The 23185-nt window shown below is 40.8% G+C and overlaps 1 protein-coding gene across 4 annotated transcripts; it reads right to left on the bottom strand.

The window, feature by feature from the left end:
- Positions 1-873: 873 nt before the first annotated feature.
- SLITRK5 (SLIT and NTRK like family member 5) lies at positions 874-9350 on the bottom strand. 4 transcript variants are annotated; one of them, XM_030856625.2, is made up of 2 exons: positions 8261-9350; positions 874-5141 (listed from the first exon to the last, which is right to left on the bottom strand). In XM_030856625.2, exon 2 carries the CDS (start codon positions 5131-5133, stop codon positions 2248-2250), a length of 2886 nt encoding a protein of 961 aa, XP_030712485.2. In that variant the 5' UTR covers positions 5134-5141; positions 8261-9350; the 3' UTR covers positions 874-2247. The 4 variants fall into 4 exon arrangements, with proteins under 4 accessions (XP_030712485.2, XP_060144243.1, XP_060144242.1 ...); XM_060288260.1 differs by lacking the exon at positions 8261-9350 and adding an exon at positions 7742-7884; XM_060288259.1 differs by lacking the exon at positions 8261-9350 and adding an exon at positions 7689-7801.
- Positions 9351-23185: the final 13835 nt, after the last annotated feature.

The following is a 23185-nucleotide window of genomic DNA, read 5'->3' as shown; positions in this document are numbered from 1 at the left end:
GGAGATACATTTTTTTATGATAATATCATGGCATTAAGTTTATTCCTTTCCCCTTTGAAAAAAAAATTTGCAAGGGAAAACGTTACACAGAATGGGGATAGTTTACTTCACTTGGCCAATGTAGCATTACTAATTATTTTTTAACCCCTTAGGGAAATGCTACCACCCGTTCAATCTGAATTCAAGTAGTTACTGTCAGTTTACTCACGGATGAATGCTGCCTCTTTGTGGCAGAATGCCACGGAAAATATTCCTTAAATATAAAGTTCATGAACAGCCCTTGATGTTGTACACATTCCAGGTGAGATTATGGGGAGATCCACCAACACGAATAAAGCACATGGCTCTTTACGTTTCGATGAATTCAAAAGTTTCCTACCCATAAAAATTATCTAATTCACTGGCCAACCTTACTCAGAGATGAACAGCTTATACTCACCAAACATTTTGAACATTTAGGATATAGATCAACTTGAGATAAAGTACCCATCGTAATTGTTGAAGGTAGTTTGACACAAGTTAAACTATGAAAAATTGTAGACCGAATAAATAATACTGGCACGACAAAATACAAAATCAATGTGCAATACATTACTTACCATGCTCCACATGTTAGATGAATACTTCAGTAAGGAAAAGAAGTATACAGTTGAAATTTCATTAATAAACACATTAAATGACACATTTAGATAAATATATTTCCCTGAACCAACAAAGGTGTAATTATATATATTTGATAATTTAGGGAACAATTTTTTTTCTTTCAGGAATAGAAGTTAGCTACTATGTCTTAAATTATTAATCATGGTGATTCAGTCAATCACACATAGCTGTTTCTTTTGCACCTTAATTAATCATTACTTCAGTCCCTCATATGTGACATAGTTATCAAGTGTTTATTCAGAAACTATTTAAAAAATTACATGTGCTGGGATACATGAGACTGTAACAACAGTAGCCCCATCTTACAGATATCCTGTTTGTGGCTATCATCATTGCTTGCTGCCCAGAGGGATAAAGACATTGTATAGAGATTTGTACAGTCCATCATTTGGTCTTCTGAGGTGCCAGTACACGTGGATCTGTACAAATGCAACTGGGTTTGGTTAAACAATCAAAAATCGGCTACAATAGTAGTCAGATCAATACATCATTTTGGTTGACTAATAAAAATACTTTTAAATCTTCTCTAACAAAACCAGAAACTTGCACATGATTCTCACTGGAATGGCCCAATTAATTGCCCTAAATCTTTTTCTTTTATACATTGGGATACAATGTTTGTTTGTTTGTTTTAAATTACAGATCCAATTGGGTGGGTTGCATTGACTTTTAAGATTCTGCCATTAAGTTCTCCATATTTTAATGATTTAAAATGCCTTCCTGATATCACTTCAGTTTTGGAAATGTAGCTCCTGATATAGTGTGACACCTCTGTGAAAGTCATAGGCTAAATACTGAAGGAAAGAGAAATGCTAAATGTGCATATAAAAATAGGTGCTACAATAAAATATTTGTATATTTCATCAATAAGTTATTTTTACTAATCAATTATGGATCATATAACTCTGTAATTTTAATGATTTGTCCACATCTATGGTGATCTTTTCAAGATCACAATACGTTTGTTCTTTTAATTCAAATGTCCAGAATGTATACAAACACATCCTTTAAAAAGAAAGGAAAGGAATGAGAGAGGAGGAAAAGGCAGGGAGGCAGAGAAAGAGAGGAAGCAGAAAGGGGGGTGGGGAGAGAGAAAGAGAGAGAGAGAGAGAGAACAAACCTTCTATTAAAGTTGGGGTGTGCTAATCTCTCCACAAAAGCCATTTAGACCCACCCATGGCTCAAAGGGGGAGAAGGGGAGGGAGAAGGGAGCAAAAGAGGAAGAATAGAATCTATGCGCCACCATCTCCCACCATTCTTAACACTTCCAACCACTACAAAAATTACTGAGACCCTTAACAAGTCACTCGCGAAGCAAATTGCCCTCAGTAAAGCCCTACTCTTCGTCTCCTCCACACGCAAGAAGAGAAAGTGATGTGCCCAGTTTACACAAATGTTTCCCCACGTGTAATATTAAAAGGAAATTGCACACCCTTTCAGTATCTTCCGCCGAAGCTGAGAATCTCGTGCCAAGGCACTTCACCCTAAACGTTGAAACAACACAATTAATCAAATGTGTTTGCGGTGTGTGTCTGCTTGCTTGTCGGTTTTAAACGCAAAAGCTCCAAGGGAGTTTCTCTGCCTTTAGAACTGGCTAAATGTGGTCTGTTTTTCCAGCACTTCGAGGTAGTCCGGCTCAACGTTTAGTTTTGCTTTTAACTCCAGATATTCGTTCCTGTTGGGTTCTACAAAGACAGCACTGGGGGGACTGTAGAGCACCGGTTCCCGCAGCCTGCTGTCCCCTGCCCCCGGGTGCAAATACTGATGGGGGCGTCTCAGGTCATAATTGGGGGAGAAAGTGTAAGCAGCGGGGCTGCACGGGAATTTGGGATATTCCGGGAGGCTACTGCCGGCGGGGGCGGTGGAGCAGTGTTTGTCTGGTTCCAAAATGCCCCTGTAAAAGCGGTCGGCGTCCTGCACCGGCGACAGTAGGTCCTCCCGGGGCTCGATGGTGCTGACGCTGTAGGCGGGGCTCCGCAAGTGGTGGCTTTCCCGCCTCTCCTCCTCCCCCGGCTGCAGCTGCAGCTGCGGCGGGGGCTGTTGCTGCTGCTGCTGCTGCTGCGGCGGCGGCGGCGGCGGAGGCGGCTGCAGGTGATGGTTGCTGCTATAGGTGACCTTGAGCTCGTGCAGGTCTTTGTAATCCTCCACGGAGTTGCCCTCTCGGGAGCGGTAGATGGGGTTTTTGCACATGTGGCCCAGCGGATGGGGGATGTACTCGTACACGTGGCCTGCGGGCGTCTTCACCTTGGGCAGCGCCGGCCCGCGGTGGTGCACGTGCGCGTGCGGGTGGCCTCCAGCGCCGCCGCCGCCGCCGCCGCCGTACACGCTGTACTGCATGTTGAAGGAGCTCACGTCGGAATTGTTGGTGCTGGTGTGGTCGCTCTGCTTCTTCTTCCTGCGCTTCATGACTAGCACGAAGAGCCCGGCGGCCACGAAGACCGACATGATGAAAACCAGCAGCAGGCTGAGGATTAACACGGACAAGGGCACCGAGGACGCGCCTCCGCCCGCGCCCAAGCCCGCGGGGGCCCCGGTGCTGTTCAACCGCACGGCGGGGGTCACCGCGCTGGTCCTCGCGGGGACCTGGATGGAGGAGGGCGTGGGCGTGGAAACCTCCACGTCAGAGTAGTCTGGGCACAGCAGCTCCGACCTAATGAAGCGCATATCCATCTCAGCGAACTTCTTGGGCGCCTTGCAGATGACCTCGTCCACCAAGACGCCCACTCTGAGCTGCTCGACCCACAGTTTCATGCCCACCACGTCGCAGGTACAATCCCAAGGGTTGTCGTGCAGGTCGATTTGGATGAGCGACTTCAGCTGGTCCAGAACTCCACTCACCGGCAAGGAGGTGAAGTGGTTACTCCTCAGGTTCAGCCTGAGGAGGGTCAGGCCTGAGAAGACGCCTGAGGGCATGGTCTGCAGGAGGTTGTCATTCAGGAATAGCAGCTGGAGGTTGGGGACCGGATCGAAGGTCCCAGACTGAATCTCGCGTATGAGATTGTACTGGAGGAAGAGATACTGCAGGCTCTGCAGGCCATAGAACAACTCCGGGCTCAGCCTCTCTATCCTGTTGCCATTTAGGTAGAGGCGCCTCAGGTTGGTGAGATCCCCAAAGGCGCGGTCCTGGATCACGGAGATGCGGTTGTTGCCCAGATGCAGAAGGTCCAGCCCGGTGGCCTCCAGGAAGTCGCTCCTGCGCACCAGGGCGATGTAGTTCTCCGTCAGATACATCTTCTTGGGGTTGTAGGGCTTGGGCTGCAGCTCCGCGATGCTCTCGATCTTGCGTTCCTGGCAGTTGACGTTGAGGCCCAGATCGGAGATTTGCAGGTTGCAAGTGCACGCGGTGGGACACTCCAAAGGCACCGGAGATTTGGTCTGGTAGGCGATGCTGGGGCCATAGTTGCCATAGCCCAGGTCCTTGGAGGGCTGCCGAGAGGTGGGGCGCACCCTGGGCTTGTTGGGTTGGCGAGTCCCCTTGGGGGGCTTCAAGGGGGGTTTGTAAACAGCAGAGGAAGAAGTGGCCACAGAATTCACCGATGCCGGGGTGGTATGTAAATACCCCGTGGTGCTCAAAGGCGACTGCGGCCTCATCTCATAGTCTGAGATAAGTTTCCTTGGACAAAGTTCCTGCTTGGACACCTCGTCCAAGTCCCGGCCGTGTAAGCGGAAGGGGGTCTCACAAACCACATCCCCCACCAGGGCCGAGTAGGAGATGCTGTCTAACCAATCCTTCAGAGAGATCAACTCACAGGAGCAATTCCAGGGGTTTTCCTCCAGCTGTAACTCCACAACTTTGTCCATATGCTGCAACAACCCCACGTAGGGCAGAAGTTTCAGCCGGTTCCCCCGCAGGTCCAAGTGCGTTAAGGGCACAAAACGGAAAAGGTTGTTGGGTAAACTGGACAAGAGATTGTCATTGAGGATAAGCACCTGCAACAAATGCAGTTTCCCAAAAGCATTGGGTTCAATGACACTGATGTAATTGTAATCGACCTGTAGGTACTCCAGGCCCTCCAAGCCAAGGAAGGTATCATCACGCAGAAGTTCCAGTTTATTATTGTTCAGATGCAATCTCCTTAAACCCCGCAGCCCGTGGAAAGCCCCAGTCTCAATATCCTGGATAACATTGCTACCCAGATGCAAAATTGAAGCCCCAGTGTAATTGACAAACTCATTGGGATAGAGACGGTTCAAAAGGTTTCCAGACAACAAGAGGTGGTAGATTGGGAAACGGGGAGGGCTAATTTCAGAGAGGCTGATGATCCCCCGGTTTTCACAGCTCACAGTTAAAATGCCATCCTTTTCCTCACAAGGACATGCATTGTCACAGATTTCCCCATAATAATCGATGGTTTCTGCACACGAAAGGACGAGAGATGTTAGAGCAAAAGCTAGAGTCTGCAGCATCCAGCTCTGCATTTTTCTGTGAAGGTCCTGTTCCAAAGTTAGTGGGGGGCAGCAAGTGTGCATTTTATCTCCTGCAAGGGAGAGAGGAAAAAAGGAAACAACAGAATATGACAAAAATTTAAGGGATCAATCAGAAAGTCTCTCTCTTTCCTAATACTACTTCTCTGAAATCCAGAAGGAGGGGATAAGAATGAACCTCCCCTCCCCCTCCACCGTCCTTGGTACCTCGAAATTCTCCAGACTTTATTAAAATCTGACATTCATTTTGATTTAAAGGTTGATTTCATTTCCTAATGACAATAGGAACATGCTGCTCTTTACAAGATAAGGGCAGGTTAGGCAAAGTCCCATTTTAGTATTCTTCCCGGCTGCCCCCCCCCCACTTTTAAACCAATCCATAAATATACATAAAATGGCTGTCAGTTCAGTTTCATGGCTCTAATTTAAAAGAAAGGAAGCACCATTTTACAAGGTTCCCCACCTCACCTATACCCAGTCCCTCTGCCTTTCCTTCTGAACCTCTTCTGGTAACAGTTCACAGTGAAGGTCTCCCATTTTCACAGAAAAGCCAGGAGCCACAATACTTTGGCTATTTTAAAACCATCGCTGGAAATGCCAGAGTGGGAACCTAAAGAATGCTTTCCAGAGGCAAAAAGGATGCAAGATAATGCATCAAAAGGACCCAGAAGAAGCTCTTAAGTCACCAATTTTCTTCAGGAGCTTTGAGTATGAAGAAAAAGGAGAGCGCGTTCGCTTTGATGGTGGACTTCACTATCACGCTATTAAGCACATCAGCGTCCTAATTGCATGCACGGTGCCACTTAGCAGCTCTCTTCCCTGAGAGCGCCCTGCGTCCACTTCTCCTCATTGATCATGTCAGCGACGCTACTAAACCGCATCTTTAAGCCACTGAAATAGTTCTGCACGACGGATTACAAAGAACTCTGCGAAAGCATCCGCAATCCCGGAACACCTCTCAATACCTGGAGTTTAGGACGTTCCTACTGCTTACCGGGAACCAGCTAAAAGTAAACCAAGGACCAGCGCCAAAGCCTCTCCAACCTCGGGCTCCGCGTCTGTTTGCCACGGTATGCAAAACTAACCCTACCGAATTTGCAAGATTTGGAGTGAACTACCACCTCGCCAGCATCCCCATCTTTGGAGTTGCTTATTACATTTAATTGTCAGTGCTTTACTCCCCCTACCCCCCCTTCCCCCGCCCCCCCGAGAAAGGGGACTTGGGCTGATTAAGAGGCAAAATAGAAGGGTGTAAGGGAGGGAGAACAGCAAGTGACACACGCCAGTGCTTTAATATCCGAATTTCATCTCCCCAAGGAATCAATCTGAGCCCCTCTCCCTTTTCGTTCTGGCTTTCTTTTTGTCCCCTTAAAGGCTTCCTTCGACTTCCTACTTCGAGTCGACAGCAGCACTCATAAAGGAAAGAACATAAATGGAGCGAGTGTGTGAGTGTGTGTGAGTGCGTGTTGCGTTGGTTGGGGGAAGGGGGGTGGGAATATTTAGTAGAAATGCTGGGCTCGGAGAACCAATGCCTTTTCTCTGGTCAGCCTTGCCTCTGCCTCACCACCACCGAAGTCTGATGCCGAATCGCAACCTCAAACTAAAGCCAAGACGTTTCTGAGTCACGGGTTCAAGACTGGAGACCTCGATCTTCATCCTCAAGCCGACTCCAGCCCGCGTTATTAACAGCCCCTGCATTCTCACGCACATGTGCAAGTGTGCCTGCGAATCATTCACGTGTGGCCACCCAGACGTGTCGAGACGAATGGGAACCCACAGTGTATAAACGTCGCAAGTATCTCCGACCTCCCAAAGCAACGACAAACACCTCCCGGCTTAAAAGCGGCAAAAACACCCTCTATGAAAGCAAAACGTTTACCTTGAAATTTCCGTTCTCCGCGGGATCAAATCTGCACATCCATTCAAGTGGGGTTGGGTCCCCTCCCCCTCCCTCCCAGTGCTTCCCCGCCCCCATTCACCTGCCGCCCCTCTGACAGCCCATCGCAAAATGTGTCCAGCCAATATTAAACTCGAGCGTTTACAACTTGAATTCAGTTCTGGATAGCCAGGGTCGAGGAGCTTCCTCTCACCCCACTCCCTTTCCCCTCCTCCTTGCCATCAAAGGAGCCCCAAAATTTGAAAAAATAAAGTTGAATGAGCCAGGGAAGGCTGACATTCTGACTGGGAAACGCACCTCCGATGTAGATTCGCGGGTACGCGGCACATTCTCAGATTCTCAGATTTTTTTTTTTTTTAATGGAGGGCGGGGGCGGGGTAACTATTTGTTTTCCCCCAAAGAATTTAAACCCTGGATCGTCTCCCTGAACATCCCTGCATTAAGCAACGTGGGGCCGGGCAGGCTGAAGCCCAGCACCCAGGCCGGAACCGCGGTTCCGGGCACAGCTGCTCCCACAGCGGCCCAGGCAGAAGCGCCCGGAGTTCCAGGACGCGAGGCTCCCCCTCCCCCATCCCGCCCCGAAGCGAAGGAAGGGAAAGCGGGGGGGGGGGGGGGGGGCGGAGAGGGAAAGAAAGCCACCCGGCCGCCACGCACACAGACACACACACTGGAGCCTCTTTTGCAAAGTAAACGGCCGACTTACCCCGTCTCACATCTCCAAGGCCCACTCATCATAGCCACTCTCACAAAAAATACCTCTTTGGGGTGTGCATCGGGGTTCGGAAGCCGAGGGAGGGCGAGCGCTGAGATCCGAGCGGCTGGAGAAAAGAGGCGCCCGGACGCCGCCACCCCCGGGCCGCCGCCGTGGTGGCGACCGCGGGTTCCGGGGCTCCCCAACCGGCTCTCCCCCGCGCTCTCCGTGGTAGTCGGAGCCGGCAGCGGGGTGGGAGTGGGGGAGAGGGGGGCGATCGCGAGCGGCGAGCCGGGAAGGGAGGGGGGAGGGGGCGGCGGAGGACCGGCGGTCGCGGCGCCTCGCATTAGGGGCCGGGAGCTGGAGCCGCGCGGGGCGGGGAAGGAGCTGTTGGAGGGTGAGGAGGCGTGGAGCCCGAGGAGGGAGACGCGGAGCAGGCTGCCCGCCGGCCCAGCCAACGTGACGGTCAGCCTCGCCGCGCGCTCGCACCCGCTCACACTCATGCTCACTCGCTCCCAGCCCCGCCACCGCGCGATCGCTGGGTCCCCGGCATCCTTCGCCGCACCCCCCAGGCGGGTACTTACAGTTGCCATCTGTATAGGGGCCAACTTTCTCCAAGCTAGCGGCGGCCGCCACCCACTCCAGCCGCCTCCGGCTCCTCGCACCCTCGGGCCTGGGTTCGCGCGGGCCGGCCCTCCCCTCCCCCCTCGGCTCTCCTCGCCGTCTTCACCACATTCCCCCCTGGTCAGTGGCGCACGCCCGGGGACGAGCCAGAGGGAGCGGGGCGCAGGGGTGTGCATACATCGCCCGCCTTCTTCTTGCAGCGCACACTGTACATGGTAGTGAGGGGGCGAGCGAAGGTGGCACCGGCCCCTCGGCTGCTCCCACGGCGGCTGCGGCTCCTGCGCCGTCCTCCGCCCCCCCCACGCAGCGGAGACCACCGCACTGGGATCCCGCCGCCGCTGCACCCTTGCCAAGCCCGCCGCCGCAACCCCTAATTAGTACATGTAAGGTTCCCGCATCCTCTTGGCTGTTTCATCGCTCTCGGTGTTTGCAGGGGCTTTTCCTCTATTCCTTCTCTTGATGCGGCGCACGATCGTCATTATTTGGGATTCTCTATCTCCGACATCCTTGGGGGTCCGCGGGGAGGTGGGGGGCAGGAACAACGTTGTTCTAAGCCTGTGGCGTGTCCCGGCAGTCCGGCGGCTCAGAAAAACTTAAGAGAAAGTCGCGTCTTCCCTCCCCGGCGGTGAGGAGGTGGCTACGCGGTAAGCAGCGCAGGGGTCTCTGAGACATCTGCTTCGGCGCGGGCGCAGGGCCCCATGCAGTGCACTTGTTTATTGTCGCGCCACCGGTGCGAGCCAAACTGCAGCAGACATGATGGGCCCGGGGCGAAGCGGGCGCTCCGTGGTCGATAGATGGCAGCCGAGAGCGAAGGCGCCCCTGGGCCCCGGCGGCGCAAGCGGAGCGCCCCCCACCCTTGGATGTGACATTCGTGGGAGACAGAGGACTCTTGGACCATGTGCGTAACTCTAGCGTGGGAGGTTGCAATCCTCGGATTGAAGAAGGAAGGGGTGGAAATAACCCCGACAGTGTCAGGCTTGTTGGTTGTCAGGGACAGAGGATTCCAGCCCTGGGCTGATCGTCTGCCTTCCACCTCCCATTTAGACTAACACAGCCCGTGCTGCTGTCTCTTGTACTTACTGTAAAGGACCCTGGAAGAGGGAGTGGTTCATCCTAGCTGCAAACAAGGGCGCTATTTTTTTTTTCTTAAGAATTACGTTTTATAAGTATGTTTGGGCGATACAAGGGAATGTGAACGACTTTCAGAGAGATTGTGAACGTATTTGGTGTGTACTAGAAAGCTGGAAATCCCTAAATAAATGCAGTAACGGTAGAAAGCAAGTTTCTTGAAGAGTCACCTGCTAAACTCCACTAGCGTCATCTCTACAGTAAGTATTCCCGGCTCTTTCCATGCAACCAGACACCTCTCTCCCCCCAAAAAGGGTCTTTACATTCATAAGGCATATTTCCAGTGTTTGTAATATTTGAGCTGCAGTCCATCCCAGGTATAGAAAAAAAGTTGACTGTTATAAGTGGCCCAATGCAGGCTGAGTGCACATGTGCCTGTTCCTTTGATAACTGGGTGGTTTTACCACTTAAATGTATTTTATCCATTTAATTTTGGAATTAATTATATAGTATCTTTTGGAGTCGTCTTAAACATAGTTGATACTGTGTCTTTCTTGGTAATATTGTGGTTATAATATCCTGATTAAATACAAAATTAATATAAATTCTGATATATATGTATATACATATAGCCACTAACATATCTTTCCACATCTATGTTGAGTTAGAAACAGTTTTCTAGAGGTGGTGAATTTTGCAGTCTCCTGAGGTTTTGCAACATATCTTGAAATTTCTCCTGAATCTATTCTGCAAATATTTTTTAGTAAGGTCATTCATACTTGGCTTGGAAACAATTCTGTTTATTTTGCTTAAATTTGGGGTAAGTGTAAGTGAGGAAAAAAAGCAATCGGTAATATCATATAATTAAAAAGAAAATATTATAATAGAACTTCCTGTTAAATTTAGAAACATTTGGTCTAGGAATGATAGCCACTTGCTACAGGTACATTATATAAACAGGTAACTTAAACTTCACTCAAAAAAGGCTTGTTGCTGTATTTTTTTATTTAGTCAATATCTTCTAACATTTTAGAACATTTATTTTTAAATAAATGCTTTTATATTTTCAAAATGAAAGTTTTAAAGTGTCATAATTTTCAAATTACATATTAATTACAGTTAGAAACTTTTGGAATATAAATGTTCAGTTCTATCACAGACACATTTTTTTCAATGTTCATAACCTCTGTAGAAGTTCTCAAAGGGTATAAAATAGCTTATCTAATTATTGGACTACTAAAGATAACTGAAACATAGTTATTTTAGTTCATTCTTCTATTACTTCCCTAAATCTTCACAATTGGATTTAATAACAAATTTTAGTTTAATTTTTGTTTTTGTCTTATTTTTACTTTATTATCCTAATTAAAATACATTTTGTTGAGCTAAGAAACACTAAACATGTTTGCAATTAATGTAGGTAATAATTTTGTTAGAAACACCGACACAAGTTTTGAACCACAAAGTAAACACAAGTTTACCTCTTGTGGTTCAAATAAATAAATGACAACTTTCTGCCATTAACTCAATATTAAGGATGGCCTGAGAAGCCGCGGTTAGTTTACCACTAGGTGTCTCTATAAGCTACTCTGCAGGAAAGGGAATTTTGAGAAAATACTGAGACATGAAGAGATAAGAACAGAAGAATGGGGAAGGAAAACATCATAGAAATAAGGAAGAGCCTCATTTATTAGTGTGTAGATTCCTATTTGCTTTGAGTGTTGACTATTGCCTAGAAAAGAAATAAATAAATCATGTAACTGATCAAATTTGAGCAAGATTTTTATCTAAAGGAACAGACATATTCATGTTTTAATCTATATTCAACAATATACAGTCATATGATATGTATACATGCTACCACACAACACTCAAACGCACGCATATGATTACATAAACACACTTAGGAACTGAAAATTAAATGTCTGATCAAATACACCTCTCCAGATTTAAGGTCATTGACACTAAATTAAACATTATTTGTTTGAGGTGGGTGTGAAAAGCTGAGAATCTTTGAATGTTTATGAATATATTTATGCATGTCATAATTAGCTCATGATCTAGTGTCATTATAAATACATTTCATATGTGGTAATATATTTGTCAATAATTAGTGCAAATTATGGACATAATTTGATACCTGCCTATTAAAATTTAAATTCAAACCACCGATTAGCATATTTGTCACTTGAAACTGACCATACATTTTTGTGAATTCATATTTATTATTACCTGGAATTATTGTTTCAGTGCCTTACGGACTCTGGAGGAATTCTTAGGTTAAAAGCATTTCTTAAAATATCTCATCATATTACATTTATGTATCACTGTGTGGATTCTTCAGAATAGTAAAATGCTTAGTCAGGAATTATAGTCCCTCATGCAGCAGTCTAACAGAGATTATAAACAAGGAAGTTCTCTGGTAATAAGTATGAGATTTTATGAGTACAAATCAACATCATTGAGATCTAAAGCCAGTAGACCTCGTATTTTGTTGTTGTCAGCCTGACTGGTGAGTTAGGATTACAGAATTCTAATGCTAGATTCCAGACTCCTCCCAAATTAGCTTGAATAGATTACTTGCGTTATGGTAATGGCTAAGAAGACTATATTATCTTATTTAACAAACAAAAAATTTTTCAGATTTAAGTTATATTTTTAATGTCTTTGAAGTTGAAATTACATATACCACATATCCCTGAAAGGAGAAAAGTTTCTCCTGGAGGTGAAAACATGAGTCAGCATTTATGATTGTTTCTCTATGCAATTGCTAAACTAACTAACTGTATAGCATATGTTTTTGATTAGTTTGATACTTTTAGAATTACAGCAGTTAAATATATCATGCAGTGATATTTGTCAAATCCGAAATGGCTGGCTAAACTAATTTTACCAAGATTATTTATTCACCTATAGGCTTAGCTATTTACAGTCTTAGGAATACGCTCTCAGAGGCATAAAAGAAAGAGGTGCTAAAAATAGACAATTTTCTTCCTGTCTCATATAGTTCCTTGTAAATACCCTCTGATTTTTTTTTTTTGCCAGAATTAGGTATTAAAACATACTCTTTGGAGGACCACTTGGAAATATCTACCAAAATTTAAAATGGATATATCTTTTGAACAATCATATTTTTAGAAAGTAGCCTACAGGTGTACGGAAGTTAAGTATACAAAATGATATATAAGAAGATATTCCTTGTAACAGATGCTTGCATTTGTAAATGACTAAGAATGGCCTACAAGTCTGACTACATGAAAAGTGGTACACATCAATCTATACCTTGGAAGACCTTTCTTCCTGTAATAACAGTGTATATAGGAATACAGTTCTGTCATTATTAATAGTATAGATAGCATCATCTATGTACCTTGTCGAAACTGAGAGAGAGAGAGAGAGAGAGAGACAGAGACAGAGAGAGAGACAGAGGGGGAGGGAGAAAAGAGAAGTTTTCTGGAACGATACAGAAATCCAGCAATAGCCATTGCCTCTTGGAAGACTGGGAAATCTTGAGTAGAATGGAAATTTATTTTTCACCATATATATACATTTTTAACTATCAGAACATTTCAATTTACATTCACATTCCCAATAAAAAATTAAAAAGAAAAAACATGTACTTCAGAAATAAGGATAATATTTGGAAGAATGATATGAGAAGTGATGAAGAGTTGAAGATGATTTTACCAAATTAATTTCTGTCCTATAGTACTCAAAACTATTTTATTTTTTATGACACATTGCTATCAATGGAGGCACTGAATATCTTTCTAAAAATATGAGAGAAAATTAATTGGCTAAAATGGTTTCTCTTCATAGCTCTTATACGTGACATTCAATTCTAGCTGTCAATATTAATTAATAGAATTGTAATTAATAGAAGCTAGCTTCTGTTATCTTCACTATACAGAACCATGCTGTGTACTGGCAACATTAGCTTTATTTGATACTCTGATGGGTGAAGGGAAATATCAAAATGGTTCTTTAGAGAAGATAAGTAATTATACTTGAAATTGTCAGCAGCAGATCTTCACTGCTGTCTACAGGAAGATGAGTGAGTGTGTAATTGTGACACATTTAAAATATACAAACTAATATCTGGCCCCGTTAGAACAAAGCCTGCTGCCTTCTGGCTTATATTCACTCACTGAAATACGCACATTCCTGTGGAAAAGAAGCAGTTCCATTACAGAGCCAGATAAGATTTTCTGTGTATCTTCCTCCTGGAGCTATGATCTGTCTCTTGGAATTCATGAGTTCTTGGTTCTCAAATATCTCTAGTCATTTCTGGGAAACAAGTCCAAACAAGCATTATGTTATGCCTAGATTTTCTGTATTCTTTCTGGTTTTTCCAAGAAAAACAATTTATCATCCTAAAACATAGTTTCCTCACGATACTTTAAGATGGATCATGGCTTGCATGAGAATATCTAAATTAACCTTACATTATTCAACTTTTATCATCTGGAATCCTTCATTCAACAGGAGACTCCCATAATCCTTTTATCCCTTCAAAATAAATCTGCTTTTCTCCCAACTCCAAAACTTTGGTTTGTGCTGCCCTTTCAAATAACTGACTTTTCACTTCCTCTACCATTCTTTTATCTACTGTTCTAGAGAATTCACTGTAGATACTTTCTTCATCAAAAAAAAAAACCTCCATGATAGCAGCACCTACCTCATAGGGTTAAGGTGAAATGTGCAGGCACTTAGTAAATGCTATATAAGTTTCAGCGGCTGTTGCTGGCTGGTTTTGAAGCATTTCTTCCTAAGAAAGATCTATGAAACTTCTCTTTTCCCTTCTCTACTTTAGTCCCTGTACAGTGTGAGCTTAAAGTGAAATCTTAACGGTCCTGTCACGTTTTAGCACACAAAGTTTATATCTTTATGTTTGGATGATATCATACACAACCCAAAATGATATAATTTCAACAGTATCAGGCAAAGGCTTAACTAGAAAATCAAGGTGTTTTTTTTTGTTTGTTTACTATTTTTTTAATGACAGCATTTTATTATAGCACTTTTTCTGATTTTGCTAAGACAATGAAGACTTTTCAATATAAAATGTGAATATTTATAAATTAAAATATTATAATAGGTCTTAAAAAAGAAAAACAAAAACCTTCCCTGTCCCCTCTAACCAACATTAAAGATGTGATTATCTGAACATTCTCTTGCATTATCTAGCACTTGCTGTAGCATAGTGTTCAAGTAACTGCTTAAAGTTTTCTTTTTTTCTGAACTAGATTATCATGCCTTATTGAGAACAGCATTTTATTGTGTTTGTTACCCCCTTAACAGTGAGAAAAATGAGCTCCAAAAAATTCTTTGTATACACAAGAAATACCCATTTACGAGTTTATTCATTCAACACATTTTTTTTAGTACCTATATTGTGTTAAACACTATTATGTTTGATATAAAACAATTAGTTGATTCATATCAGGATGGTTGGGTGATTTCAGAGATATTTTGACTTTCTGATAAACCACCTGCATTCTGTAGTTAAAATAAATGGTATAAAATAAATAAAAATACTATTGCATAAATTGTATGCTTGAATAGTATCTCTTGTAGCATATGTTTGTCAAGCCTCTGCAAGAGTACTCTCCAATAGAACTTTCTGTGATGATGGAAGTGATCTATACCTGTTTTGTCTAATATGATAGCCATTGACCACATATTACTACTGAGTAATTGAAATGTGACTGGTAAATACAGGAAATACAATTTTAATTTTTAAAAGTTTAATTTATTTAAATTTAAATAGCCACATGTGGCGAATGGCTACCATATTGAACAGTGCAGTTTTGGAATATAAATCCCTGGAACACTGAAGCTGTGTTTCTTGTGCAGTTTCTGGGATACCTTGGAAATTCAATCAATATGAACAGCTGCACTCATAACTAATGATCGTGATTATGACACCCTCAATAAATAAGGACAGTTATGATTCATATTTGGCAAGAGGCCTGATTTGCATTCTGTTGAGGGTCTCTATTCAATTCTGTTAAATTGCATTGAGTTGAGGGCCTCTACCATTCTTTTAAAGATTTCAAGGCACTTTACAGGCATTTCAAAATTCCTTATTACATCCTCATTACACCCTTATAAAGAAGGAAAGGTAGATTATTTTATATCACTAGAATTTTATTATAAGATAAGTGCCTTTTTATGCATGATGAAGTACTCTCTAAAGTGCTTTTCTCCAGATCACACAGTGGGATGTTAGTAGAACTGGAAAAGAAAGTCCTAAATGGGTATTTTGCTTCAGGAGTTTTCTAGAAGAGGCTTTTTGTGCAGAGAAGTCAGTCCGTAAAATAACTGCACTTGAACCCTTGCATTCCATCTATTTGAATGCAAAAGCTCTATTTGGAAGTTTAGTGGTGTTTTGCAATTAATGTAGGCAGAGTTTGGACAGCAAATTGTAATTAATGAATTTATTGAATGCAAATAGGGCCTCTAATTTCCATGAAGATCTGAATAAATCTCAGTTTAAATAAAATCATACTTATATATTTGAAACAAAGATGTAATAGCTTGGTAACCAGTTCCAAGTATAACAAATTATTGTAATTTTTGAGATTGTTTTGTTTTTAATCAATCTATCTGAAATATTGGTAATAAAATTAACCTATATTTCCACTGTGGGAAGAATCAGTATAGCTTCAAAAGCAGCATTAATTGCTTCAGAGCTTAAGTCCAAAGTAAGTAGGAAGCCATCTGATCCAGAGCAGTAGAGTGGCTCTCAGAGATCTCAACCCCATTCTTGACTCTGGCTTTGCATGTGCATTTATGACGACACCTCTCTGGGTAGATCACAGGTTTTATATATAAAGAATTCACTGTTCTTTCTCTTCAATGGACCATAAGACTACCACACTGGTTAATCAAATATTAAGTATTAAAATGTAATCTCCTTGGAAGAAAAATAACATATAATTATTACTCTTAAATTGTAGATTTTAAATTATTCACTTTATCCTAAAACGTAAAGTTATCTTCATATAAATAAATATTGGCAATCCGACGCCCACTAGTGCATGGTGTACCTTCTGTGAAAAACAGATCTGCGGCAGCTCAGTTTTTGTTTAATCTAACGTGATGCAATTTTTATCCCATGATCAAAGATATTCCATCTAACTAATGAAGCTTTTATAGTGACACTAGATTCATAGTTATTGTCATATGACATATTTCAATGTTTGCTGCAATTTTAATTGATTGTTACATATCCCAATGAACAAAAAACTAAGCTGATTTGAATCACCAGTATGCACAGTTTTTTGTACAATCAATCTGCATCCTTAATTGCTATATTATATAAGTAGTGACTGCTATCAGGCAGACTTTGATCAATGACTACACTGCCACTTACCCATTTGAAGATACTCATGAATTTCTCTCTAGGTACTTTTAAATTTAAAAGTATTTCATTATAGTATTGATACGGTAGCATTTAGAAGTATTATAGTATATAGAGAAAGGGAGGCCTAAATTGATTTGTCGCAAAAAATAGGTATCTATTTGACTATATTTTTCAATTTGTAATGTGATTTACCAACCACAGTTAACATAAACATCATCAGGCAATTTATACTTCATTTATAATCCAAAATCAAAGGTAAATAAAATACATACATACATACAACATACATATACTCATTTACTATTTGGTAGCTATTTTATGTACATTGTCTCATTCTTCCATGTAATTATTACAGCAACTTTATGAGGTGTTTTTCCTTACATATGAGAAAACTGAGTTTCAAGGTAGTTGATACTCTGTAATTCATACAGACAGTACCTAGCAGCTCCAGACTATGAGAGAATTACAAGGACTCTCAGTATCCATTTTTTCAACTTAACTATGTCAATTCAAATGCACACTTTTGAACTTTTATCTCAGTTTAAAGAAAAAGTGAGAATAATGTATATCAATACTTAGTGATCAGCTTCAATTAAGACACTTTCTAAGTGATTCATCATTTCTATAATGTCAAATGTATTCTAAATCAACAATAGGAATACATTCCAAATTATTAATACATAACACTACTCTTTAAAATATCACCATAATAAAATATATCTTAAACTAGTCATGAAATATATTTATAAATAAACCATCTTTATATTGATCTACTTTAAGAATATCAAAGACATTATTAACTACCAGAAGTTATTGTCACAGTAACCCAAATACATAAGGTTCTTAAAACAATACTTTTTGAATATTTATAGTATAATTTTTCCTAAAGTAAAAAAGTCTCTAATAATAGTTTGCCCCTATTTTTGAGTTTTTGACTAATTATTATTTTACATTTAATAAAGCAGGAGTCAGAGCGTGCATTATATACCTCCTTAGAAAAATCAATAATAAAATACTAAAATGATTCCTTTGAGGAGGATTCATACCAACAATTTCATGCATAAGTTTAGAGATATAACTCCATAGTCCTTTGTGACATGAATTTCTTATAAAAATAACTGAAAATTGGCATGACACATATTTTCTAAATTTTTTCAAATTAATACATACAATGAGATACCCATGATTTAATGAATTTTCTTAATAAGTGATAAATCACTTTAGTTCATGAAAATATTAATCACAAATAACCAACATCCACTTATAAATAGCTACAAATAAAATAATAAACATTTTATCATTTTTAAACATCTGATCTTAATCTTATCAATCATCTTTATCAAATAGTCCAATTTCATTTTGAATGGAACATGCAAACCTCCATAAAACTCAAAGAAAATATTTGAGTGTTTGTGTATGTCAGCATTTCCTCAATGTCAGTAAAATTATAGTGGGATGATTTGCCATAATTATGAATCTCCAAATATTGAGCATTTATAAATATTAGAATCATCATTGGCTATCACTTCATCTACTTATAACCATGTTGAAATACATAAGTGTGTAAAAACAATAAAAGTATCTGTCCACTTTAGCAATCATGACTTTTCTGACCACCTTCTCCTAATATGCACTCAGAGAGGCTGCAGCAGTGCTCGAGAATGCATCTTGGAGTTCTTCCAGAAACTCTGAGTCAAAGAGCAATGTCTGCATTCACAAAGAAGCATTCACAGCTGTCAGAAGTTAAATGTCCATGAGACTCATGGTACAGCTGCAGTCCTTCCAGTACACTGACAATATCTGTGGAAACCAGAATTTGATAACTAGTTTTCTCCGTGGAAAAAATGTCACAGAAGAATGATGAATCTTTGCCTCACCAATAATAAATAATTATACATTCACAGCATATGAAGCATCATTGTCCTACATTACTTAGCCTGCAGTGCTTTTGCAGCTAATTTTCACTAGAAAGTACTCTTACTGCATAAACTGTCAATGAACTTCTTGTAGGCAAACACCTGCAGACACCTGCCAGCAGTGGGTGCATAAGGTTCAGGATCGTAGAAATTGCAGCATAAACCAGAATCTGTGAAGCAGTATTGGGGAGAAATGAGTGTGTGAGAGCATGCATGAGTGAAGAAATGCACACATGAGCAGGTATTTTGTGTTTCTGTTTATACTTGATAAAATCAATAGAATGAATTTTTTTCCCCCAATGTGTAATATAGTTGAGTAGAGTAATAGAAAAGCAAGCTATATTTGCAAATAAGGTTTTCAGTCTGGGATAATCTACCCCAATTTATTATCAGGTGTTTTTAGGACAAATGATTACTATGCTGAAAATGTTTAGCCATATATTCTCTATGTCCATATAGATATAACAGTCACTGAGACTTTGAATTACTTAAAAAATATACTTTTTGAAAATATCTTAAAATTCTAGGTGAGATTATAAATATCTGTTTCTGTAATAGTTTAGGTGAGGTCGAAATGGAGGTAAGTGGATTAGCTTACTTTTGGGTAACTGTTCAATTATATGGTTGAATGGAAAAACCCATTTGAAAATCTATTGGTTTTTAATTGTTGAGTCACTTAGTCGATCAATAGTCCCTAAATACTATAAAGATCTGATTCCTAAAACCTAATGAATTATTGAAGATTTACTTCAAGGGAAGTTTTCTATGTGATCTAAAAGTTAAAAACAATTATAAGCTTTTTAAAAATATCAGTTTTTGAGTATGTTTTTGGAGTTGTTGGTATGAGAAACAATGAAGAAAAGTGGAAAGCTAGTCACATTTACTTTTTAAATTGGCAGGACCCTTAGAGATCGTGGAGTACTACACCCTAATTTAAAGGACCCAGAAAATGTAAATGTTTTAACAAAAGTGGACCTCCATTTATTGGAAAATTAGGTAGTTCTCTCAATTTTCTGACCCCTTAGTCAGTGTACCTTAGACTGAACAAAAATGCATAGCTTAGTAAACTTGATAAATAATTTATTCTGAAAAATTCCAAAAAAACCAAAAACACAAACAACCACAGATCCCATGCTACTTTGGCAGGGTTCCAAGGCATTTGCATAAAACCTTCATATACTGAATGGATTATCATAAAAAAAGTCAACTTGGCAAACATCATTCTCAATGGTGAAAAACTGAAAGCATTTCCTCTAAGATCAGGAAAAAGACAAGGATGTCTACTCTCGCCACTATTATTCAACATAGTTTTGGAAGTCCTAGCCATGGCAATCAGAGAAGAAAAAGAAATAAAAGGAATACAAATTGGAAAAGAAGAAGTAAAACTGTCACTGTTTGCAGATGACATGATACTATACATAGAGAATCCTAAAGACGCTACCAGAAAACTACTAGAACTAATCAATGAGTTTGGTAAAGTTGCAGGATACAAAATTAATGCACAAAAATCTCCTGCATTCCTATACACTAACAACGAAAGATCAGAAAGAGAAATTAAGGAAAGAATCCCATTCACCAATGCAAAAAAATGAATAAAATACCTAGGAATAAACCTACCTAAGGAGGTAAAAGACCTGTACTCAGAAAACTCTAAGGCACTGATGAAAGAAATCAAAGATGACACAAACAGATGGAGAGATATACCATGTTCTTGGATTGGAGGAATCAGTATTGTGAAAATGACTATACTACCCAAAGCAATCTACAGATTCAGTGCAATCCCTGTCAAATTACCAATGGCATTTTGCACAGAACTAGAATAAAAAATCTTAATTTGTATGGAGACACAAAAGACCCCGAATAGCCAAAGCAGTCTTGAGGGAAAAAAACAGAGCTGGAGGAATCAGACTTCCTGAATTCAGACTATACTACAAAGCTACAGTAATCAAGATAATATGGTACTGGCACAAAAACAGAAACATAGATCAATGGAACAGGATAGAATTCCCAGAGATAAACCCACACACCTATGGTCAACTAATCTATGACAAAGGAGGCAAGGATTTACAATGGAGAAAAGACAGTCTCTTCAATAAGTGGTGCTGGGAAAACTGGACAGTTACATGTAAAAGAATGAAATTAGAACACTCTTTAACACCATACACAAAAATAAACTCAAAATGGATTAGAGACCTACATGTAAGACCGGACACTGTAAAACTCTTAGAGGAAAACATAGGGAGAACACTTGGACATAAATCACAGCAAGATCTTTTTTGATCCACCTCCTAGAGTAATGGAAATAAAAAGAAACAAATGGGACCTAATGAAACTTAAAAGCTTTGGCAAAGTAAACTACAAACAAGATGAAAAGACAACCCTTGGAATAGGAGAAAATATTTGCAAACAAATCAACAGACAAAGGATTAATCTCCAAAATACATAAACAGCTCATGCAGCTCAATATTAAAAAAACAAACAACCCAATCCAAAAATGGGCAGAAGACCTAAATAGACACTTCTCCAAAGAAGATATACAGATGGCCAAGAAGCACATGAAAAGCTGCTCAACATCACTAATTATTAGAGAAATGCAAATCAAAACTACAATGAGGTATCACCTCATACCAGTTAGAATGGGCATCATCAGAAAATCTACAAACAACAAATGCTGGAGAGGGTGTGGAGAAAAGGGAACCCTCTTGCACTGTTAGTGGGAATGTAAATTGATACAGCCACTATGGAGGACAGTATGGAGGTTCCTTAAAAAACTAAAAATAGCATTACCATATGACCCAGCAATCCCACTACTGGGCATATACCCAGAGAAAACCATAATTCAAAAAGACACATGCACCCCAGTGTTTGCTGCAGCACTGTTTCCAATAGCCAGATCATGGAAGCACCCTAAATGTCCATCGACAGACGACTGGATAAAGAAGATGTTGTACATATATACAATGGATTATTACTCAGCCATAAATAGGAATGAAATTGGGTCATTTGTAGAGGCGTGGATGGATCTAGAGACTGTCATACAGAGTGAAGTAAGTCAGAAAGAGAAAAACAAATATCGTATATTAACCCATGTATGTGGAACCTGGAAAAATGGTACAGATGAAGTGGTTTGCAAGACATAAATAGAGACGCAGATGTAGAGAACTAGCGTATGGACAACAAGGGGGGCATGTGCTGATGGGGGTGGTGGTGGTGGGATGAATTGGGAGATTGGGATTGACATGTATACATTAATATGTATAAAATAGATAACTAATAAGAACCTGCTGTATAAAAAGTAAAATAAAATTCAAAAATTAAAAAAGTCAGCTTGGTTTATTGAAAAACTTCATTACGCAAATGAGCAATAGGTAACCTATTAAGATGTGGTCTTACCATGTGTTCACTGACAGAAAAAAAATCAAGCCAATAGTTTGGTTAACTTTCTGGGAATAAATAAAATTGGCCTGTGATTAAAGTGTCCTATAATTATGGTTATATGCATATTAAGTTATGCATGTTAGATCATGCTTAGAATACCTTCATTCCTGTTAGGGGCCTCATATCTGTACATATCTGATATCAACTAATGCACTCTAAATACATTATATCTTGGATTCTTATTTGCGGGTGTGTTGAATTTGATAACATTTTAACAGAATTAAAATACAGAATGTTTCTCCACTTGGAGTTCGGGATACATAATTTTTAAAAAAATTAATTTATTAGTATTGGCTGCATTAGGTCTTCGTTGCTGCATGTGGGCTTTCTCTAGTTGTGGCGAGCAGTGGCTACTCTTCGTTGTGGTGCACGGGCTTCTCATTGTGGTGTCTTCTCTTGTTGCGGAGCACGTGCTCTAGGCGCGTGGGCTTCAGTAGTTGTGGCGCATAGGCTTAGTTGCTCTGTGGCATGTGGGATCTTCCCAGCCCGGGGCACGAACCCGTGTCCCCTGCATCGGCAGGCAGACTCTCAGCCACTGCGCCACCAGGGAAGCCCAGCCTTTAGTGGTTTTAAACACAAAGTATTTGTCCTTTTTGATTGTATTGTTGCTTTCTACTGAGTGTGATGGTCTTTTTCACAGATAGTGCAGGGATTAAAAACAGGTATTTGGATAAACATTCCCTAGGTTCCCATTCCCATCTCTGCCTTTTAGTGATTTCTTAAAATATTGGTTAATTTATTTAAATCAGTGCCTCTGTTTCCTCATCTATAGGATATGTATAATGACAATACTTACATTTGTTGTGAGGATTAAATGAGTTTACTCATAAACTTGTTAGCATACTTCTCAGCACATCGTAAGCACTAAGTAAGTGTTAACTATTATTATTGTTTGTTGTTACATTATTTGTTATTACAGGCACCAACATAGTTTTAATCTACATTATAATGCCAAGAATTAGAGAAGGCTACATAGGATTGCAGCAGAGTTTTTTTTCCCCCAGAATAGACATTGTTCAAGACAACTTGCCTTCATTATCAGCTGATCCTGATTAGTTATGGATTTATAGCACCGAGGGTCTGCCATTGATGAA

The sequence above is a fragment of the Globicephala melas genome, chromosome 18 (assembly GCF_963455315.2).
Source record: "Globicephala melas chromosome 18, mGloMel1.2, whole genome shotgun sequence".
NCBI lineage: Eukaryota > Metazoa > Chordata > Mammalia > Artiodactyla > Delphinidae > Globicephala > Globicephala melas.
This window is presented reverse-complemented; position numbering and strand designations above follow the sequence as displayed.